This window comes from Patella vulgata, chromosome 4 (genome assembly GCF_932274485.2).
Source record: "Patella vulgata chromosome 4, xgPatVulg1.2, whole genome shotgun sequence".
Classification (NCBI taxonomy): Eukaryota; Metazoa; Mollusca; class Gastropoda; family Patellidae; genus Patella; species Patella vulgata.
In genome coordinates, this window is record NC_065882.2 from 14,402,604 (window position 1) to 14,427,334 (window position 24,731).

General features: G+C 35.1%; 2 protein-coding genes across 4 annotated transcripts in view; one reads left to right on the forward strand and one right to left on the reverse strand.

The window, feature by feature from the left end:
* The window catches only part of LOC126818583 (structural maintenance of chromosomes protein 6), a 30,659-nt gene extending 22,994 nt beyond the window's left edge, over nucleotides 1–7,665 (forward strand). For all 3 annotated transcript variants that reach the window (XM_050546051.1, XM_050546052.1, XM_050546053.1), the window contains exons 22-27: nucleotides 1,204–1,322; nucleotides 1,665–1,764; nucleotides 2,533–2,691; nucleotides 3,370–3,522; nucleotides 4,712–4,809; nucleotides 5,925–7,665. In XM_050546051.1, the coding sequence (XP_050402008.1) occupies nucleotides 1,204–1,322; nucleotides 1,665–1,764; nucleotides 2,533–2,691; nucleotides 3,370–3,522; nucleotides 4,712–4,809; nucleotides 5,925–6,042 (747 nt within the window). In that variant the 3' untranslated portion in view covers nucleotides 6,043–7,665. The remainder of the gene's footprint in view (nucleotides 1–1,203; nucleotides 1,323–1,664; nucleotides 1,765–2,532; nucleotides 2,692–3,369; nucleotides 3,523–4,711; nucleotides 4,810–5,924) is intronic.
* A 2,420-nt stretch (nucleotides 7,666–10,085) lies between these two features.
* On the reverse strand, nucleotides 10,086–24,710 carry LOC126818596 (uncharacterized). The gene is made up of 4 exons (XM_050546082.2): nucleotides 23,304–24,710; nucleotides 13,240–13,474; nucleotides 12,397–12,567; nucleotides 10,086–11,418 (listed from the first exon to the last, which is right to left on the reverse strand). Exons 1-4 carry the CDS (start codon nucleotides 24,558–24,560, stop codon nucleotides 10,904–10,906), a joined length of 2,178 nt encoding a protein of 725 aa, XP_050402039.1. The 5' UTR covers nucleotides 24,561–24,710; the 3' UTR covers nucleotides 10,086–10,903.
* Nucleotides 24,711–24,731: the final 21 nt, after the last annotated feature.

The window sequence follows — 24,731 nt, forward strand, 5'->3', positions numbered from 1 at the left end:
CCATTTCTCTCTCTATCTCTCAAAATATCAAAACTAGATAATCCTTCTGCTTGGAATCAATCGGATTTAAAACAGGCCTACCACTTTGGTTCACGGCAAATGAAGATGGTGGTGGTCTTGTTACATAGGGAGCAGCATTTCTATTCGTCATATCGTTGTAATGAACAGCGTCTAAGTGTTGCGAAAAACCATGCACATTAACATGAATGTAAAGAGCCATTGGCATTTGGAATTTGAATAATTGTTGGCGGAAATGCCACTGTCCTGGTAAAATTCCCTCATAACACACTGTATGGCATACGCCCATCTTCATTAGCTCAGTTAGCACAAAAAGGTAGGCGGTTGAAACCCATTTCATTTCCTCCAACTTTTAAAGACCCCTGCAAGTTCCTTAATTTTTATACACCCACATTGAAATGTTGTATATTGTTGTCGCCCCCGTCTGTCGGTCCGTCCGTCAGTCCGGCGTCTACAATTGCTTGTGGACGCTCTAGAGGCTAAAGTTAATATCCGATTAACTTTAGATTTATACAGTGTTTAAGGTCATGAGATAAAGAATCCTATTGATTTTCATCGATTTCCGATAATTAATGCCAGAGTTATGGCCCTTGATCACTTCAAAAAATCTTGTAGATGCTCTAGAGGCTAAAGTTAATATCTGATTGACTATAAATTTATACGCATGAAGTCATGAGACGAAGAATCCTATTGATTTTCAACGATTTCCGATAATTACTGCCAAAGTTATGGCCCTTGATCACTTTGAAAAATCTTGTGACGCTCTAGAGGCTAGAGTTTAAGGTCTTGAGACGAACAAGTATATTGATTTTCAATGAATTTTGATTGCTTGAACATCTAAATCCATGATATTAAATGTATCGTATACTAAACGTTAGCATGGGGCAGAACTTTATAAAAACAAAACAAATTCTAATGATTTTCTGATAATTACTTAATTATTTTAGTGTATTATAAATGTTTCATTACCGAAAAAAGTAAAAATATGCAACAACTCATGTTGACTGCCCGGACGATTTAGCTGCTGTGGGCGTATGTTTCGTTGCCTGGCAACCTGTCTTAAGTTTAGTTTGCATAACCTAAAAGCTTGTGTGCCCTTTGCTAGCCACACCATCCATGAAAAGGACCATTTATTTGTCTTTTATGAAATTGACAACCATGTAAAATCCTGATTGATTTTTGCAGGAATTGGTGCGGAAAGCAACAAGGTTTTGTCCTGAGAAAGTGGATACCAATAGAGCGTTTCAGACGTTACAGAGTGAAATTATGCAGATAAATAAAACCATTAAAAACGAAGAAAAATCGTAAGCTGAAACAATTAGTTTATTTTAGAAAAGGTTATGATGATGAGTTAGTTGTATTTTACGTTCGCTTCCACCGAGGTGATATCGCAGACAAGAGAAAAGGTTATTAATGGCGCTGGCATTTAGCTAAATCCTGTTTATGTCTTTCTTTCTGATCCTTACAAGGACAGTCATTGAGTCAACTGGCATGGTTTTGATTCCCAGGTTGTACGTGACAAGGAGCAGGGTTGCCTGTCCAACCTCATGGGTTTTCTCCGGATTCCTCCCACTGCTTGATTTCAGTTACACTAAAATTTGGATGATATGATAAATATTTTAAATATGGTTTTGTTTTTTTTACAGACGTGGTAATTATGAAGAAATAACCAGAAAATACAAAGAAACTGGCGACGCATTCCGTAAAATAAAATATGAAGTCACCCAACTCAGAAAATTTAACGAGGTTTGTTTTAACGAATATAAAACAAAAGTTAAAAGTTGAACTTTCTAAGTATGGGAAGTACAGTCATTGTTTTTTTAAGAGCTTAATCAAGGAAAGGCCCTCATTGTTTTTTAAGGCACTAAATTAAGATTTTGTTCAATGGAACGCCTGAATTTCTATCCTGGCTATTTTGTTGTTGGTGCCCCTTACAGCTGAAATTCTTTCCCCATAATTTTCACATTGCATTTTATGATTGTCAAATGTAATTGTGTATGCTACTTATAATGAGTCCTGACTGTACATGTCTATAGACTTGTTCTTTAAGTATCTCTGTGTAATTGTGTATGCTACTTATAATGAGCCCTGGTTGTACATGTCTATAGACTTGTTCTTTATGTATCTCTGTCTTATAAATGAAAGAAGTCACTGTCTTTATTATGATTAACTGTCCTTATTAACCAAATCCACCAACTTTTCCAAACCGGTAGAGTTTTTTTAAGAGAGTAATTTTGCAAATTAAGGAGAGGTTTTTTTTCAGCTCACTAACACAATTAAGAAAACATTGACTGTAAGTGGCATCAGCGTAGTCTGCGAGGAAGAGTAGGCGTAAATACAGCTGTCAGGGCAAAATTTCCTCTTAGTGCGCTGTGTGGTGTGTGTCCATCTGCATTAGCATACTTGGTGCAGAAAAGTAGGACGTTAAACCCCATTTCATTTCATTTAATTTACGTAGATATGGAATTTCAAAAGTTATTTCAAGAAGGATAATCATTTAATTTTATATTTCAGAATATGGAGAAAATAATGGCAAATCGTAACAAACAATATTCTAAATTACGTCAATATATTGCGCTACGGGCCAAGTATTTCTTCATTATCTTATTGAGTAACAGAACATATCAGGGAAAGATGAGCTTCAATCATAAAGAGGAATCGTTAGAAATCACTGTAAGTTTTTTTTTCTTCCACATATTGTGGGTGCATTTTCATATTTGGTTGCCTGGCAACCCATTGTAAAGTCATAAAGAAGAATTACCAGACATCACTGTTTTTATACGCCCATATTCAAATGTAAATCCAAATAATAATAGATGGAATGGAATCCAAAACCATTTGAATTAAAGAATTGAATAACAAACTTTGATTGGATCTCAGTATAAACTTGATACAGATACACCAGGGGTGGTGGGGGGGTGGATGGCCGAATGGTTAGCATGTGCGCGCTGTCTCATAAAGCCTGTCATTGAGTCAAGGAGTAGGGTCGCCTGTCCAGCCTCGTTGGTTCTCTCCGGGTCTTCCAGTTTCCTCCAACTGCTAAAGACCCCTACGCCCAATCGAATTATTGAAATAAAAAAATTTAACCATATGTTAGTCCCGAAATGACCTTGTTTGTGTTGAGTGGGCATTTAACCCCATTTCTCTCTCTATTGACACAATGTCTATGTTCATGGGATGACAAAGCCTATTAATTTTCAACAATTTTCAATAAATACTTTCTGAGTTATCACCATTGATCATCGAATTGACTAGAAATGTATACACAGCATTAATGTTGATCAGATGAAGAAGGCTATGGAATTTCAACAATTATAACTTTCAGTAAGTTTTGTGTTGCTGTATTTTCAGGTGATGCCAGCTATACAGGGTGGAGAGTCTGCTAAAGATTTGAAATCTTTGTCTGGAGGTGAAAGGTCATTCTCTACTGTCTGTTTTATATTAGCATTATGGGATGCAATGGAATCACCGTTTAGATGTCTTGATGAATTTGATGTTTTTATGGTAAGGTTATTCAGTTTGATGTTTTTATGGTTGTTCTGTTTAATGTTTTTATAGTAAGGTTGTTCTGTTTGATGTTTTTATGGTTGTTCTGTTTAATGTTTTTATAGTAAGGTTGTTCTGTTTGATGTTTTTATGGTAAGGTTATTCTGTTTAATGTTTTTATAGTAAGGTTATTCTGTTTGATCTTGGGGAGGATTGGTTGATCAAGTGGTCAAAGGTCTGTCATTGAGTCAAGGGGCGTGGTTTTAATCCCAAGCTTGTATGTGACAGTACTGAGGTCCCAAGTACACATTGGCGTGCACGAAAAAGAACCCTTGACAGTTGGAATACAAAATAAGAGTAGACTGTAGTGTCGCTGGCCGGGCAAAATTTCCCTTATGGCGTATGCCCATCTTCATTAGCCCCAGAGGAGCAAAACAGTATGTGACAAGTGTTGCCATGTGACAAGTGTTGCCTTCATAACCTGATTTAAAGTAGATTAGAACAGTTCGGCTATTTAATGATTTTATTTGAAAATGGAGTAGTGAGGCTAAGACTTGAATAACCAGTACCATGTTTACGATAATAAACAATCATTGCACACATCTTGTCAAAAATACAAACACTAATAACTTCGCTTAGAATAAAGTAATTTGAATGAAATTTTCAATATATTCATTTTGTATTATCGATTTTTGAACTTTATTTAAATCTTGGGGATCACGTGGCTAAGTGGGTAAGACGCTAGCTCGCTAGCCTGGAGGTCGGATGTTCGATCCCTGCATTGGCCGAGAAAGTTCATCCAGATTTTCCGGCGTGGTTCTGCCTTGTCAGTGATGCAGGATGGAGGGGCTGACAAGGAAAGCTGTCTAGTCGTTCGGATGGGACGAAAAACCGAGGTCCCGTGTATGTAAAAGATCCCTTGGCAGTTGGAATTCGATATAAGAGTAGGCCCTAGCGCCGCTGTCTGAGCAAAATTTCCCTCATAGCACACTGTATGGCGTATGCCCGTCTTCATTAGCCCAGGTTAGGAGTAGAAAAGTAGGACGTTAAACCCCATTTCATTTCATTTCATTTATTTAAATCTTGCATAATGCATCTTTAAGAGTGGTTTAAGCTGTGGAATAATATACACTGTCTGAAAAATGCACAATCAGGAAACTGAATTAGCCCCATTGATATGAGAGTTTTCATGTTTGTCTTTCTACAGGATATGGTAAACAGGAGAATTAGTATGGATATGATGATGGTTGTTGCTAAGGAACAAAAAGGGAGACAATTTATATTTTTAACACCACAAGATATGAGGTAAGTTCAATTTATTCTCATCAGATGAGGACCAAAAATAGATTGGAATATTCTGTGGTTCAAGTATGAAACAGGTTCCATTTTAGCTTCAGAAATGCTTCTTAGATGTTCAGGATTTTTGTTTATTACCCATGAATTAATTAGGATGTTGATTTGTTACTCATAATGGTTATCGTGACTGGTGAATAATTAAACCCATAGTGGCTCAGTGCGTAAGGCGCTTGGTTCACAGTGACTGTCCTGTGTTCATGTAAAAGAACCCTTACCACTGTGGCGATCATGGCATATGCCCCATCAGCATTAGCATGCTTGGTACAAAACAATAGGTCCAACCTCGTGGGTTTTCTCCGGGTCCTCCGGTTTCCTCCCACTGCTAAAGACCCCTACGCGCAAGCAAATTATGGAAATAAAATTGAACCATATGTTAGTCCCGAAATGACCTAGGAATGTACTTGGTTAAAAAAAAAAGGGTAAAGTAAAGCCAGTTATTAACCGGTCATTGTCGACTATAATCAACACAACGTTATACAGCTAAGTGGTCACGGTCGACTAAAGTCGACCACAGCAAGAACCTTTTTTATAAGCCGCATTTGAGTATTTAGTTTCGTATTTAATTTATATGGCCACTCATGCGTGTCAGACAGGAACTTGTCTTTTCAAGTGCATTGAGAAAAACATGTCTTTGTTCAACATTTTTTGACGAAAAACGTAATTTAACAATATCGGGAAGGCTAAAGACGCTCGAAGTGGTTGAAATACTTATGAATTATTCCGACTCAGATTATATCAATGACACCGATTCTGAAGACGATATTTCTGATGAAAAGGACTTAGAATGATTTGCAAATTATAGATCAACTTATACCCTTCAACATTTTTATTGGTGTCAAGAATCTATCACTTATAATTATTCGGCAGTAGTCGATTGAAATAGGCATACAAAATATTTCACGTCAGCCTTTATTTAGCCTGACCACTTGACGTCATGACGTCAGAATGACCTCAACCGGTTAAGGGTTAAGATGCACAGCAGAGATGGCTATGTTTCTAGTTTTAAATGGAAACAGTATTATTTATAACTAATAATGAATTATTTCTCCTTCTTTCTTCTACAGTCAGCTGGATATCACACAGAATTTCCGTATTTTCCGGATGCCCAACCCTGATCGCGGACAGCAGACGCTGAATTTTAGTCAGGGAGGTGACACAAATGAGGATGAAGAAAACACTTAAAAGAACTTGCATCATCTCAAAACTTCATTTGTTTTATTTTAACGGGGAAAATTGTGATGTTTTCGGATGCATGCAATATGAAGAAAATGTGATATTAAATATAATTTATTAGCAATCCTGTTGTCCATTGCTCAGTTTTCTGTTTAGATAGTACTTGACCATTAGCTTCTGTTGATGGCACTTGAGCTACATGACCAATGGCTACTGTTGATAGAACTTGATCTACTTAACCATTAGCCACTGTTGATGGCACTTGAGCTACTTAACCAATGGCTACTCTTGATAGAACTTGACCAATGGCTACTTTTAATAGAACTTGACCAATGGCTACAGTTGATAGAACTTAATTTACTTGACCATTGGCTACTTTTGAAAGTACTTGGCCAGTGGCTGTTGTTGATACAACTTGATCATTGGATACTGTTAATAGATTGTACCCCTGCGATGCATTCCGTCCTAAGAAAAGTTCTTTTCAATGGGTGCCAGCAAAAATGAATCTCAACAGAAAGCTCTCTAGTGGAATGAACAAGAGTTGATTTGCTAGGAAAATGTTGTACTCTTTCGCCTCACTTGTTCTTATATAGTCGTATATTGCCATTACCCCATCAATCCATGTTTGATAAGAAGTTCTTGAGTTATTGTCCTTGATCACTTTGTAAAGCCTATTAGAGTTATGGCCCTTCATTATGTCATAGAATCTTGTCAATTGCTATTGATATTAAACATTATAAATAGTTTGCTTTTTATTCACTTAACTTAATTATAGACCACTTGGACGACCTGCTTTGAGTGTTTGTATCATTGCCTGGCAACCTATTGTAACCATGGAAAACTAGCTCAAGTACCTTCTCCAGATTCTATGCATCAATCATTTAATTGTGAGGGGGCTATTTTATATGCTATTTTGATTGTGTGGGGCGAATTTATATACTATTGTCACCATTATAAGCTTATAATATTAACTATATACATGTATTAAAATATTACCATTAACATACATTCTTCTTAGAATACTCGTTAAGAGGACTATGCTCTAAGATATTATATCAATGTTAAGGTAACCTATAATTAATTCAGCCATAGAAAGATAATTATAAGGCCCTGACAGACCGTGGTGACACTATTTTGACTGTGTGGGACAATTTTCTACACTATTTTGATTGTTTGGAACAATTTTCTATTTTATTTTTTGGGAGCAGCAAGATTGTTTTTAGTTGATAAAGCTTTCATGGAATGGCGAAAGGTAAAAGTTTGGTTTCATTGATTGATATAGGTAATATATGTGGCGTAAATGTTTTGTTATTGTCAGTTCGTTGTTGAAATATTGCATTGTTTTATTATCACGTTATGCTGCTTTTTAATCTAGTCTGCTTGTCATAATATGTGGCACTGGTTGATCACATCTTTTATATTTTACTTTGTTAACCAGTCCTGTATAAAACATCATGGATATTATTATGCTTTCGTCACTGATGTTAATGAGGATTGAATGTTTACATGTGACGAGTAGGAACCAAACCGGACGAATTTACAATTCTGATAAATTTAAGAGATCAAATATAAGAAAGGCTATAAAGACCCAGTTATCCCGTTATCACTGACTAGTTTCGTTCGTGAGGACCCCTTCAGGGTTACCAGGGATGGCTTCTTAGTGGATTAGGGGAAATTACTATCGGGGTTAGTAAAAAGCTTGTCAACTGACGATCAGTTTGATGCACTAGTATCAATGTCGGAGGTAACAAGAAAGGAATAGTATAGACATAGATCTTGCGGGGGTAACACCTATGAGAGGGTTATAAGACTTAATTTTTTCGTTTTTAGATAGATAGACATTGATTATTTTCTGTTTAGGACGATAGTGCTATAACCAACATTTTCAAAAAAAATGACAGCCATTTTTGTTTTTCAAGAAACAAAGTATGCCTTTGAAATATCCCCTTTTCTCAGAAAAACAGTCCAGGTGGGTTAGCCCAGTCTGGTTCCTTGCTTGTCATACATTGTTTATATATGATTATACTGTTCAGTGCTATTATATATATTATATATCATAAATATTCAAGTGCCTTTTCTTGTTTTTATTCATGTATTCTTGCATATATATTCATATTTTGATAAACCGTTACAATAATTAGGATTGTTAGTCCAGGTGTACCAAGTGCTATAGGTTTAATTCTTTGATGAATATGATAGAGAGCTTTCACATCGGTACGAAAACGAATATATTATGTCTATTTACGCTTTCATTCACATCTCCTTTTACACACCCGTCTTCATTAGCCCAGTTAGGAACAGAACAGTAGGACGTTAAACCCCATTTCATTTGTGTTCAGGTAAAATTTCCCTCATAGTATGCCCGTCTTCATTAGCCCACTGGGAATAGAACAGTAGGACGTTAAACCCCATTTCATTTCATTTTCCTTTTACACACGGTGAAACATGTCTGTATACACGATTATGAGAAACCAGCGCAAAACATATTCAACGCGTGAACACAGGTGCACGGATGATATCACAAGTACACTCAAATCAATGACATTTTAGTTGTACCGATGTGAAAAAGGTCTCTCGTTATCCAGACAACACAAGATGACAAGGGAGATAATTAGAAGGATTGCAATGATATTCTACTCTCTTTACACTGTAACCCAGCTATCATTTAATCTTGCGTATTTAGCATTAATTTATTTAACTTTCATTCAATATCAAAACTCTGTTTGAAAATTCGTAAAAATCATTTAAAATAACCAAAAATCATGTAATTTGTACTTGTGTCCAGTTTAATGCTAACCATTCAATTTTGATAATGATTGTCCAATTTACAAGCAATTAATTTCCTTACCTCTGTTCAAAAATTATTCATTATACATCAGTAATCAATTGGGTTGTTTATATTTGAATAGTGATCAAGAAATTTAACACTTGTACATTATAAAAATAGATAGGTCAGCTTTAAACTGGACACAAGTAAAAATTAGATGATTTTTGGTTATTTTAAATGATTTTGATATTAAATGAAATTTAAATAAATTAATGCTAAATACACAATATTAAATGATACCTGGGTTATAGTGTTATCTTATCTCCCTGTTAAATTCTTTGTAATTCAATTTGTAGTTTTATAATTTTGTTACTGTACCTATTATTTTTTGTTATATCTGATCATTAAACCATATCATAATCAATCAATCAATATATATACTCTTGATTCATAATAAATCATTCACCAGTATGTTTAAACCGAATCATTATAAAATCAGTCAAAAAATCAAATAATATTCTCTCTTGTGTTGCATTTTAACCCTTGTGAGTGAACCCAATATATCTCCCAGGGGTGATATGGCTGACTTGGAGTCCGCGACAAGCGGGCCCTTGGACAAGCAACTCTGCGGGGATGGGTGGGTTTAGGGAAGGTTGGGAAGGGGCTCTTCCCCCGGGCTCGAAAATTTTTGAAAGATGTATGTTCTCTAGGGAGGTCACTTCAGAACTGACATAACAAAAACCTTGACCATCAGGCGTCAAAAAGAAATTTTTTGATCACATAATCTATTTGTTTATTTTTTTCAGTACCCCAAATCGTGTTGAACTGGATTCAAACGGAAGGGGGTCCGGATTCCCTGACGGTAATGCCGTCACAGCATGAGGGCCCGGGAAGGTGGCTTTCTGTAAAATATCATGGGTGTCTGTAAATTACCGGTAATAATCTAAAACCCTAGCCATAGAATTGTTATAATTGTGGTGATTCACTGGGGTAGCAAGGATTAGGGTCTCCTGCCCAATTCTTAAACGAATTATTGAAATACAATTTTAATCCCAAAATTGCATTTTTTGTGTTGAGTGGATGTTAAGCTTCATCTCTCTCACATGAATCAGACTGTCCATCAGGATTTTCAGGCGTGGTTTTCCTTTGTCAATGGTGTAGGACAACTGTCTAGTCATTTGGATGGGATAAAAAATCGAGGTCCCACCCATGCTGCTGCATTTTACTGTAGAGACCTTGAACTTCATTCACTCTTAGTCCAAAGAAAAAAAGTCAAAAATAAAAACACTGTCCAAGATAAATTTATTAGATTAATTGTTCTGATATTTCAACAACCAAAATGGCTGCTGTATTTACCCTAAGAGACCTTGAACTTCATTCACTCCAGTCCAATGAAAGAATTCATGGGCGGTGAACAACAAATTAAAACTAAAAACACTATCCGAGATAAATTTATTATATTGATTGCTCTAACTTTTCTATTAAAGCGTAAAGATAAATTTATTGTATTGATTGCTCTAACTTTTCTATTAAAGCGTAAAGGAATGAAAAAAGGACGAGCGTAGCCAACTGTGGACCAGGAACTGAGAATGACTTCATCGCTGCCATCTTGGAATTGTGATGTCATATCACAATCCAAATCACTCAATCGATGCCCAATTGTCCCAGGAACATGTCTGTCAGGTTCCATGTTGATCATACCTGAATTGGCGGAGGCTTAAGCATTTTTTGAACAGCGTTGTTCCCCTTAACATGAATATGAACTTGAGGCCTAGTTCATGGTTCCAAAAATTCAACCTTTGGGTGGTCAACAGCAATTTAAATCTGAGGACACCGTACTGGACAGTTAATCAACTCTGATCTCATGACGAGGTTTTCATTTTCACTCCCACTTAACTATAAGAAGTATCATGCAGGAGACAGAATATGCTTTCTGGAACAACAGATATCACTTCTTAGTATAGCTAACATTTTTTGTTGTACTTTGTTATTTATTGTGTAAAAAATATTTGAGCAAATTAGAAAAATATCATCCTTGAGATTTTCTTCACAAATTTTGGTAAATGTTAGTTCACTCTCATTTTGACAATAATTTTCGGCATTTCATCGTGGACTCGCTAATTTTTTCACTTTGTCTAAAACGACGTTGATGTTTTGTTTATACAGACGCTCATTGCTCAAATCCACGCAAGAGTGTCGCGATAAAATTTTACGAACTGGTAATGGGGCACTGTCAATTGGAGTAAATCGTAAAAGAAGGGGGATAATCGGTTTATTAAAAGTATCCGCTAATGTTAAGTCTTTGCTGCAATTGTCACTATGGAGATATTTTGGTGTAATACACGAAAGAACCACCTTTGAATCTTTCATATTGCGATGAATTTGGCCTTGTAACGTTGCACTGCTGGCATCCACACAGCTGTTGTTCCCGTTGCTTAAACTTGCCCGACTGCTTCTGCTACTGTTACCTCTCGGTAAATTAATATCTGCCCAACACAAGAATCCATTTTTCTCCAGTGCCTGTCGTATTTCGTCAACGCGCGTGTGCATGTCCCAATGATAGCTGATGAACACTCGAGGTTCGTTTGAGGCCGAAGAAGAAGAATTTCTGATGCCATCTGAAACAAAGAGAAAAAAAAAGGGTTTATAAGACAATGAAATGCAACAGAAATTTGCTGTGAATCTTAACCCTTTATGACTTGATACATGTGACTACCCCAGTGACAGCAGCTTATCCAAAAGGAAAACTTAGATGTTGACAAAATTTGATATTTCCGCAAATGTAGCCTCTATCATATTCACAAGGTTTTTGACAAAGAGAGGATAACTCTGGTATGAAAGATCACAGAACTTCATAAAATGTCAAGCATTAAATGAAATGATGTCCTTCACTTCAATTCCAAAATAAATGAAATAAAATAGAGTTTATTATAATCCTACTTTTTGTTAGCACCAACCAGGCTTATGATGACGGACATATGCTTTGCAGTGTCTACTCATAATTGTAACTTACCAGGCGGTTTTACGTATATACTGGCCTTTAGTTTTTCCTCCTATGCAAGGCCGAGAAAGTTCATCCAGATTTTCTGCCGTTGTTTCCCCTTGTCAGTGATGCAGGACGGAGGGCCTGACAAGGACAGCTGTCTAGTCATTCGGATGGCACAAAAAACCGAGGTCCTGTGTACATATTGGCGTGCACGTAAAAGATCCCTTGGCAGTTGGAATTTGATATAAGAGTAGGCCGTAGCGTCCCTGCCCGGGCAAAATTTCCCTCATAGAACACTGTATGGCGTATGCCCAGGTTAGGAGCAGAACAGTAGGACGTTAAACCCCATTTCATTTCATTTCCTCCTATCCAAATGACTGGACACATACTGTTCCTTGCCAGGCCTTCCGTCCTGGACCAATGACAAGGGAAAACAATGCTCAAAGAATCCTGAGGAACTTTCCCTGCTAACAACAGGATCGAACCTGGGACCTCCTGGTTAGAGATCCAGCACTTCAATAACTGAGCCATATTTCAAAATGGATTATGTACACTGTTCAAAGATATACAAATTTATTGATAAAGAAAAAAAAATGTCTTCAAAACTTACTTCCTGTGGAGGATATTTCGTGAAATGGTTTCAGACCTTCGGCCATCTTGTTTAAGTAAGCCTGTTCTAGTACGACTCCAGGCACACGTCGTAACGGTTTAATATGATGTTCAAGAACATCCAGACTCTCACTGTACAATTTACTCTCAAAATCTATAGCTGGACAATCACCTGGATAACAACAAAAAAAAATGGTATACTTCATGAATTGTTTTTGCTAGTTGGAAAAAAATATTTTGTAAAAGAAAATAATAAAATTATTGGCACCAACAGGTAAGAGAGTCACGAGTTGTTCAGCAGAATGAACTTTTATCAAACCAGGCTGGTAGAAACAATACCACCCCACCCCACCATCTCTACTGCCCACCAATCAAGTATGACATAGATGACGACCCAGTTCGTCCTTTTGTCCATTCTTAAATTTTATAAGTATGGTTAATTTTCGTGAAGCAACGAATTATATCCAAATTCAACAATTTCTGATAATTACTTATTGAGTTACTGCCCAATGATATTATACAGATTCTGCTTTTAATTTACCTAAAAATTCACGTGGAGACATCCGTGGATTTTATTTTGTTGCCTGCTATCATATCTTTATGTGTGGGGGTTGGGTGGCAGATTGATTAACGTCTGCGCGTTAGATCAGAAGACAGAAGGTCCTCATGTTTCCTCCCACTGCTAAAGATCCCTACGTGCAAGCGAATTTTTGAAATAAAATTAAACCATATGTTAGTCCCAAAATGACCTACTTTGTGTCGAGTGGACATTAAACCCCATTTCTCTCTCTATCTTTTTGTATTACAGTAACTGGTATGGACCTTTAAGAAAATAGATTTTTACCTAAAACAGCCTTTGCTGATGGTCGAAGTTTATGCCAGGTATTTTTGAACATAGTGGTCACCAATTTCTTCCCCAACCAATCAGCAAACAGAGCTTCATGATATACAAACGGTGACAACGTCGCTGCTTCCGTCATCACCACAACAACGTGAGAAGCTGTAGCAATCTGCGGTCCATTTATTCGCAGGAATTCTTCCTTAGATTTTCCCAATTTCTGACCGTCATGGTGGATTACCTAAAATTTAAATTTAAAATTAATATCTCATTAAACATACATTAAGCAAGAGTTAAATCTGCAGGGGGGGGATGGCCGAATGGTTAGCACCTGCGCGCTGTATCATAAGGCCTGTCATTGAGTCAAATGCCGTGGTTTCGAATACCCGGTTGTGCGTGACAAGGAGGAGGGTCGCCTGTCCAACCTCGTGGGTTTTCTCCAGGTCCTCTGGTTTCCTCCCACTGCTAAAAGACCCCTACGCACAAGCGAATTATTAAAATAAAATTGAACCATATGTTAGTCCCGAAATGACCTAGTTTGTGCCAAGTGGACGTTAAACCCCATTTCTCTCTCTCTCGGCTATTGCAGGTCTTTCTTTAGGCCTTAAATGTTATCTAAATTATTAATTAGACATAAATTAACTTATGCAGACCATAATCAACTCTTGATGCCATCGCTAGCCTGAGATATTTAATGGATTTGAATACATTTTTTGAAAAATAATTAAACGTAAAAATTGACAACCAAGACTTTGCACCAACTTTATTAATGATGATCACCAATTTGAATCTCTCACAGTCACAAATAACAATATAGCTAATGTTTGCACAAAGCCGGAAAGTCTCAATGGGCACATTTTTGTACTGGGCAGATTCTGCTGTTCCAAAAGTAATCCAGCCCTGAGGGTGGCTGTCTATACAGGAAATCGTGATGAAATGAAATGAGGTTTAACGTCCTACTGGTTTGCTCCTAAACTGGGCTAATGAAGACAGGCATACGCCATACAGTGTGCTATGAGGGAAATTTTGCCCGGGCAGCGGCGCTACGGCTTACTCTTATATATCGAATTCCAACTGCCAAGGGATCTTTTACGTGCATGCCAATTTGTGCACAGGACCTTGGTTTTTCGTCCCATCCGAACGACTAGACAGCTGTCCTTGTCAGGCCCTCTGTCCCTCTGTCCTGCATCACTGACAAGGGGAAATCACGCCGGAAAATCTAAATGAACTTTCTCGGCCAATGCAGGGATCGAACAACCGACCTCCAGACTAGCGAGCCAGTGTCTTACCCACTTAGTCACGTGATCCCCCACTAATTTTTGAATATGGTAGCCATTTAGTGTAGAGATCTATTCTCGAGGAATGAAATAGATGGATCTCTGTTTGCAGAATGCTGTCAAGAATGACTGGAAATTTGTCCTTACTTTCTTGGCCAACACCAGACTGCAAGTTTCACAACATCTGGCCATTGCTTGTTTACTTCACAATTCCCGAACTTATAGCTATGTTATCTACAGACACGTGAGCAGTAGCATTCAATCAGAGGTTGTGACATTGCGACCTCCACAGAAACCTTGACATTGAATGAACCTTGAACTTTGCAACTCGATTATCACAGGTAGACATTTTAGCTTGAAAGCGTGAGACTTGGTATTCGCGATGATCCAGGAATCTGATAGGCTCACAAGTTGGGCTTGTACCCAATTGAAATTAGTGCCGAAATATGCAGGGTATTACGTGAAAGCCTTGATAAGATGTACGTAGTTAAAGCGAGAGCAAGCCTTCTATTGAAGATAGGGACCACCTTGATAGTGAACCAGAGCCTCTATTCACTGAGTCACGGGGTCTCTCCTATATCAAAGGTATAACTCTTACTATAGCTAGTTGGTGTTTATATACATAGATATTATCCAACTATTGTACCATTTATATACACAATCTTCTATGAAGGATTAAAGACTACACTATATATTTACACCATGTTACACTTATACATATATAATATATAACTATCATTAACATGGAATTAAAGAATAATATCCTGGTTACAACATGTAAAGGCTCTTAATTTTTTTTTTAATAAGAGGTGTTTACTGGATTACATTGTGAGATATTGTAAGAAATTACTGGGGTATATTGATATATTGTGTGATGTTACTGGGGTATCTTGTGTGATATTACTGGGGTATATTGGTTATGGTATACTATGAGATATTACTGGGGTATGTTGTGTGATATTACTGGGGTATATTGGTATACTATGAGATATTACTGGGGTATATTGTGTGATATTACTGCGGTATATTGGTATACCATGAGATATTACTGGGGTATATCGTACTGTATAATATGACTGGGGTATACCATGAGATATTACTGGGGTATATTGTGTGATATTACTGGGGTATATTGTGTGATATTACTGGGGTATATTGTGTGATATTAATGGGGTATATTGTATGATATTCCTGGTGTATATTGTGAGATATTACTGGGGTATATTGTAAGATATTACTGAGGTACATTGTTATATTTACTGGGATATATTGGTATGTTGTGAGATATCACTGGGGTATATTGGTACAATGTATATTGTGAGATATCACTGGGGTATATTGGTATATTATGAGATATCACTGGGGTATATTATTGTGTGATATTACTGGGATATATTGTGTGATATTACTGGGATATATTGCTATATTGTAAGGTATTACTGGGGTATATTCAATATATTGTAAGATATTACTGGGGTATATTGTAAGATATTACTGGAGTATGTAAGATTTTACTTGGGTATATTGTGAGATATTACTGGGGTATACCCTGTGTATAACTGGGATATATGTATATTGTAAAATATTACTGGGGTATATTGTAAATATTACTCGGGTATATGAGTATATTGTAGTACGATATTACTGGGGTATTTGGGTATATTGTGAGATACTGGGGTATATTTAAACATTAGTAGCCAGTGTTGTTATATCATGTAAATAGTGTCAAACCATATTACATACTTATCTCCACCTGTCACATGGATTAAAGAAATACTTATACATTGTGTACATTATAAGTAAGCTTACTATGTATGTATGGATATATTACGTATATTATAGGTAGAAGTAGGCCTTCTTTGTACATATGTATGTACATATTATGTATTTATTAAATAGATAATGCTAATACATATTACAGGTTACATGAACCTGCCTGTGATATATACACACGTATACCATGGATAATAATCCCTGGCTGTTAACTACTATGATATATAGATAAATATACTATACATAATAATCCCTGGCTGTAAAATACTGTGAATTATGCATTTATTATGACTGCTTTTCAACAACTTAATAAATAATCCAAAATTTTCAACTGACAATAAAGAGATAGAGAGAAATGAAGTTTAATGTCCACTCGACACAATCATTTTGGGGTTAATATGTGGTTCAATTTTACTTCAGTAATATGCTTGCGTGTATGGGTCTTTAGCAGTCTGAGGAAACCGGAGGACCTGGAGAAAACCCTTCTCTTTGCACATACAAGCTGGGAATCAACACCATACCACTTGACACAATCACAGACCTTATCTTAAATGCACACCTTTAAAGCTACAATTTTATATTTTCAAGTTATACTTTTAAAATTTATTAAAATAAAGCTTTAAAATAGATGGTATCCATAAACAGTCCTACCTTGTTAATGAATAATCCTATTAATCCTATAATTCACTATTGCCAGCTGAGAAATTGGCAAAAATATCATTTTCAGCTTCAAATTCGAACGTTTGAACATAGCTATTCCATGGAGGTAATAGGAAAACAAGGTGAGTAATTGTGTTATTATTTCCTGTGTCAATGATTTTTAAGGGTGGGAAATAATGCCCATGATGGTATAATAGTGAGTTGATAACCTATTGAGCAAAAGACATAGAAATAATTATGTTTTGACTTTCTTAGAAAATATGAATTTCTCGCTTTAAACGATTTGGCTAACCAATTCCTCCAACTGACAATAATAATGCAGCTAGTTATAGGCATGTTATCAAAGTACATGTAAATAAAAGATCTTTATTTTAAAATGTGTCCTTAGTTTTAATCTGTGTCTGGTTTGGGGTAAAAATCTCTTGAGCTCTGACCCTTGGACTGGATTAAAAGATTTATGATACTATATTTCATTTATACTTATCAATTTGTATATTGTATGTTTAAACTGTGGTCAAGGGGTGTATATATCAAAAATACTGCCCAGTAGACATATATTTAAATCTCCATTAATAAGATCAATAGGTCTATATTTTATTTATTGCATGTTTAAACGGTGGTCAAGGGGAATATATATCAAAACTTTGCCCAGTATACATATATTTAAATCTGCATTAATAGATCTATAGTTCTATATTTTATTTATTATGGGGCGCCGTTTGTAAAATAATTATTTTTTTTTATAGCAAAAAACATTAGATTTAACTCTGAATATATATATTTAGATAAATATTAGAACAAAAATGGCATATATGTAAATATCAAAAAATATTGTAGCTAAAAGTCGAGTTTTTGGTCTATGAAAAACTTTAAATGTTATATCTTGATTTCACATCGCTTAGTTAAATATATAGCTAAATGTGCTGTTTTTCGTAGGTATAAATGCTAAATACTAAATCACTGAAAAATCTAAAGTTAAATATTTAGCTAATATATAAACATTTAGCTAAATATATAAACATTTAGCTAAATATATAAACATTTAGCTAAATATATAAACATTTAGCTAAATATATAAACATTTAGTTAAATATATAAACCGGCGTTTCCCAACCTCTGGGTCGTGACCCAACTTGGGTCGCGAGCACCTTTCGTGGGGTCGCGGACTTGTCTGAGAACTTTTTTAAAAAATGCTAGAACAGTAACTGACATGCTAAATTGTGCTATTTGAGTGACATTTTTGAACGGATCAATGTGCTTTATCGTACGCTTTCTGAGGAAATCACTGAACATCTTCAGTCACTGATCGATCAGTTCGAACACTACTTCCCCGAGCTCGACGTCCAGTCATTCACCCTGGTCCGAGACCCATACAGTGCACCATTAGACGCCATCACTGATGATGATATCGCTCAAGAGGAGCTCGTGAGTCTGCAGCAGGATTCCGGAGCTAAATCACTGCACAAGTCCTTGTCTTTGTCTAGTTACTGGTGCAAAATACTTGAATCCTATCCACGTTTATCCAAGAATGCAATACGGCTCCTCATGCCGTACCAGTCGTCATACCTATGCGAACAGTCATTTTCTACAATGGTTGTGATAAAAACAAAATTTAGGAACCGGCTTGAAATAGAAAGGGGCATGATTTTTGCACTGAGTGGCGTTGAGCCACGCATTGAAAACCTGGCCTCTGAAAAACAGGCGCAACCATCACACTGATTAAAAAAATCAATAATTTGTTATCAGACTTTTAATAAGTAAACAATAATAAAAGTGAATGATAATTTTGTTTCATAATAAAATGTGACTTCGTTCTTCGAGGGGTCGCGATCTGATCCTGGGTCTGGAATGGGGTCGCCACCCAAAAAAGGTTGGGAACCTATGATATAAACATTTAACTAAATATATAAACATTTAACTAAATATATAAACATTTAACTAAATATATAAACATTTAACTAAATATATAAACATTTAACTAAATATATAAACATTTAACTAAATATATAAACATTATAAACATTTAACTAAATATATAAACATTTAACTAAATATATAAACATTTAGTTAAATATATAAACAGTTAACTAAATATATAAATATCATGCTAAATATATATGTTTAGCTAAATGTATAAATATTTAACTAAATATATATTTGTGGTCCCGCCAATATTTCTATTATCGTAAGCGACACAAAAATCTGCGCATAAAATGATGACGTGTACCCGACACGTGAGCCTTGGCACAATAGGCATTTTTACTCTGTGATAGTACTGTGTTGTGCAGTCAATGGAAAGTTGTACACTACGTCATCGTTTAGTGTGAAGTCGCTTACAACAATAATTATTTTACAAACCGCGTGGTACGGTTGCGCTTTGAAAATTTAACTATATGTTTAGCTAAATATATAATTGTTTAGCTAAGTATATAATTATTTTAGCTAAGTATATAATTATTTAGCTAAATATATAATTATTTAGCTAAATAGATAATTATTTAGCTAAATATATAAATATTTTGCTAAATATATATATTATTTAGCTAAATATATATATTATTTAGCTAAATATATATATTATTTAGCTAAATATATATATATTATTTAGCTAAATATATATTATTTAGCTAAATATATAAATGTTTAACTAAATATATAAATGTTTAACTTAATATTTTAACATTTAACTAAATATATATTTAGCTAAATGTTTAAATATTTAACTAAATATTTAGCTAAATATTTATATATCATCAAATCTCTTGTTTTGGTCTTAATATTCAATGCTAAATATTAAATATGAAAATAGAGACAAATCAAGAAATATATTTATATATATTATGTTAAATATTGAGTTTTTGTATTTTTAGTTTAAATATTAAAAGTGAAAAATTAGCACAAAAGTCGAGATTTAACTATATATATAAATTTAAATTAAATCTAGTGTTTTTTGCTATATAAAAAGCTAAATAATTAATTTACAAACGGCGCCCCATAATTTATTGTATTTATTGTATATTAAAAGATACATTATGGGAGATTCGATAACGAGTTGGCAGTTCTCACTATAATAGTTAAAAACTAGATAATGTAAAGGCAATTTGCTGAAAATTTCATTCAAATTGATCCACTGTGAATCAAGAACTAAGCGATTGAAATTTCCGCCTAGCCTCGATCATCATTACTAAAGTCAGTACGATAAACAGCATAGTCTCGATTATCTATTTAATCGTTAAATCGTGAAGGAAAGTTATGCAGTAAATCAGCTCATAATCCACTAAAGATCGCAGGCTAGCGATGCCATCGAGAGTTGATTATGGTCTTGTCACGTTAATTAATGTCTAATTAATAATTTAGATAACATTTCATGGCCTAAAGAAAGACCTGCAATAGGCAGATTTAGCTCTTGCATAATGTATATTTAAACTGTGGTTCAAGTGGTATATATAATAAACATATATAGCTGATAAACACCAGGATATAGTTTATAAACTATAATATATTTATGATTATAACACATCTCAAGTCTTCTTATAGATCATTCTATAATCATAAATATATCGAGTTTATCTACTTTAAGAATAATATACATAAATATATATATATTAAAGGAGAATATTAAAAATACTGAATTATATAGGGGTTTCCCCTTTTATAAATATGCCAATATTGGTACGATTACAAAGCCTTGCTTGCAATGTCTAACAAATGAATTTTTTTAATGTTGCAACTTACAATTATTGGAGTTCAATCATGAACATGTCTGATTTTCATAACAGTTAAAGAACATTCATATATTAAAGGAGAATATTCAATATACTGAATTATATAGAGATTTCCCCTTTTATAAACACGCCAATATTGGTACCATTGCAAAGCCTTGCTTGTCTAACAAATTAATTTTTTTAATCTCTTGCAAACTACAATTGTGAAAGTTCAATCACATGTCTGATTTTCATAACAGTTAAAGATACATTCCCAGAAAAGTATTTATCGGGTGGTTATTTCCAATAAATGTATGGTAATTTTGGTATGTATGGGAAGTGGAGACATCCAATCTTACTAGAAAAATACTGGATTCCATGAAAAACATCCATGGAGCGCATACAGGAAAAAAATATACGGGGGTCACTAATTGGCAGCCTGTCCTTGTCAGCCCTCCGTCCTGCATCACTGACAAGGGGAAACCACGCTGGAAAATCTGGATGAAATTTCTTGGCCAATCCAGGCTAGCGAGCCAGCGTCTTACCCACTTAGCCACGTGATCCCCGTTTTGAGAGGGATTTGGAGCAAATTTTTGATAAATTAATTAGTTTGAATATGTTTTTAGTCCAAATATATCATCAAATCTCCCAGTTTGTACACGGTAAGGTATCTTCACTGAAACTACTCAGATTAAAGAAGATTTTTCATGTTTCTCAAAAAACAGGACAGCAAAGAACGTAATTTTAAGCTACAAATATAGTATGCATGTATCTTGTACATCCCAACACTGGAGCCACAGTGGTTCAGTGAGTATGGTACTGGCTCACTAACAAGTAGGTCCTGTGTTCGATCCTGAGAAGGGGCCGTGGTGACTCAGTGAGTAAGATGTTAATTCACTTAGCATTCATCTGGATTTCCCTGTGTGGTTCCTTCATGTCAGTGGTACAGGAAAGAGGGCCTAGCAAGAGACTATGTATAGTCGTTCGGATGGTATGAAAAAATGAGGTCCTGTGTACACATTGCCATGTACTTAAAGAATTCCCTTGGCAGTTACAAATCTATATAAGAGTAGGCCACAGCATTTCCCTCATAGCATATTGTATGGCATATGCCTGTCTTCAGTAGCCCAGTCTCAGCAGAACAGTAGGACGTTAGGGTTATTTTACGTGCACACCAATGTGTTCATTGGACCTCGATTTTTCGTTCAATCCAAACAACAATACGTTGTCCCTCGTCTGGCCCTCTATCCTCCACCACTGACATGGGGGAACCCTGCTGGAAAATCCTGATGAACTTTCTCTCGATTGAACACAGGACCTCCAGGTTAGCGAGCCGATGTCTTACTCACTGAGCCACTCCGGCTCTGAATTTAAGAACACTTTGATGATATTAAACATAATACATGAAGATCAAAATCAGTTGCAATATTTTTCATCCTCAGCGGACATTAAAATAAAATAATTTAGCTTTTTAAGATTGATCCTGATAATGGCAAAAGTGATGAAGCTAAAAAAAAACCATGAATTCAAATGGATTCACAATTTAAGAATATTCGCACTGGATGCTGTGATCTAGTCCTGCAGGGTCCCCCACTTTATTTGTTTACTTCTAGCTATTTTATAATTAACCTGTCCTAATAATTAATAATCAATATGTGATCTGACTATTCACCGTGGGTTATTGGTTATAACTCACGGTTATTACAGGCAGTTCACATAATACTATAATTACTCTTATAAACAGCTTTTCACCAGTTATTCCATTATTAAATATAAAAATGAAATGGGGTTTAATGTCCTATTTTTCGGCACCAATTAGGCTAATGCAGACAGGCATACAATATAAGCCTATAAACAGCTTTTCACCAGTTATTTCATTATAAAATATAAAAATCAAATAGGGCTTAATTAAGTTGAACATCCTACTTTTCTGCACCAACTAATAAAGACGAGCATACTCCATGCAGTTTCCCATGAGGGAAAGTTTTGAGAAGAAGAATTTCCCTTATGGGACGCTGCATCCAGTTGGTGCAGCAAAGTAGGACATTAAACCATATTTTACTTTTATAATGAAATACCAGTACCTTCTTGACCTTGATGTTCATGGATTGTTAAATGATGATTCGTAGACAATAAAATCAATAGAAAGTATGCCTTATTAGCATAAATGTTTTAATTAATTTGGAGTTAATTTTAGCATTAATCTGGAGTTAATTTTAGCATTAATCTAGAGTTAATTTTAGTATTAAAGTAGCATGGATTTTAGAAAAATTTGGGACAAATTTTTAAAAATATTTAATTAATTATAAAATTAATTTTGCGTAAATTCTAAAATAAATTTAGCTTACATTCTAGAACTAATTTAGTATAAATTTGTTAATAAATTTTGTAATTCATTTAGCATAAATTTTGTAATTCATTTAGCATACATGTACATTTTGTAATTCATTTAGCATTAATTATTGTAATTAATTTAGCATTAATTATTGTAATTAATTTAGCATAAATTTTTAATTCATTTAGCATAAATTTTTAATAAATTTAGCATAAATTTTTAATAAATTTAGCATAAATTTTTAATTAATTTAGATTCAATTTTAAAATCAAATTAGCATAAATGTTTTGAATAATTTAGCATAAATTTTAAAATAAATACCTGAAGATTTTTTCTTCTCAAATCAGCTTTAATATTCTGCACTAATCGAACATCTGCGGGGTCGTAAATTAAATAAACCAGATCTTCTTTCATTCTCTGAGCACGGGCACGTAGATGCCAGTTGTCCGCCTGCTTGTGTTCTTTGTCTAGCGTCAATAGAATCTGCTGCATGATCTTCTTGCGCACGACACGACTGTCTATTCCCAAATAATGAACCATGTCGTGATCCGTCAATGACATTAAAAGGAACCCATCAATCATATTCTCAGCCAGACTCTGCAAATAAAATTCCTTGATTCCAAGATTGAACAACCATTCCTGTAAATCACCAACAGTCCACTGACAAATTTTCTTGTTCAAATATTCTCCAGACATTTCCGTATCTGGTCGGAAGAGAGGAGTTGAGGTCGAATTTAAAGATCCAAATTTTTCTATCTCTTCCATGATTTCCCCAATAACGATCGACGTTTTTTCTGCGACACTTTTCTTTAAATGTCTTTTTGTAAGATCAACAGGTCTCTTCATGATTGGAGCGAATTGTTTGATGATGTCATTATTGTCAATCGATGAATAAAGAACTGGAAAGACCTTTACACAATTTGGTTCCAATTTCAATCGTTCCAGCAAAGTTTTTCCTTCGTAAACAGATACCGGACACGAGAAGTAGCTCTCTGATAAAATCAGTATAACCGCTCGACATTTTTCAGTGGCTTCCATCCTAAGCGAGAACCATGATGGGCTATCTGTATTCTGCTCATCTTTGTCGAACCAAATATCATCCCCTAAGTTATTTTCCTTCAATTGACGAACAATTTCCGAAACAAACTTTCGTTCCAGATATCCGGCATCAGGAGAGTAGGAAATATAGATCGACTTCTTGGGCTTTCTGACTTTCGTTTTCGAAGTTTCCACTGAAATTGGATCCTTTTTTCTCTGAGATTCTGTCTCTGAGATAGATTTATTTTGATCTGGAAGAGATTTTACATTAGAAACAGAATCAAACTGGTTCACATCCACTACTTCTTCAGGATTTTCATCCATAACTTTGTTTTCGTCATTTAATTTTTCATTTTCCTGTTTATCCGACGCTTGGATGTCTACTGGCATATTTTCATTCATGTTTTCAGGATCTCCGTTTCCTTCTTTCTGATTGTCGTCTGCTACTGCGCTCTCTTCAATGCCGTTCTGCGTCTCAGTGCCAGGATTTTGTGCAGCTGTTTCTGAGACTTCTGCCACAGGATTCTTTTCATCCTCCATATTATTTTTTTTTCTCTCTATAATAATACAGATACTACAATGTAGACTAACAAACGACCAGTTATGTTTTTTTCTTAACCTTGTAAACAGTTAATAAATCATATCGTATATCACGGCGTGCTTAGATACCAAACAATACCTGTTTATCCAGTCGTTTTATAATAACGGGAC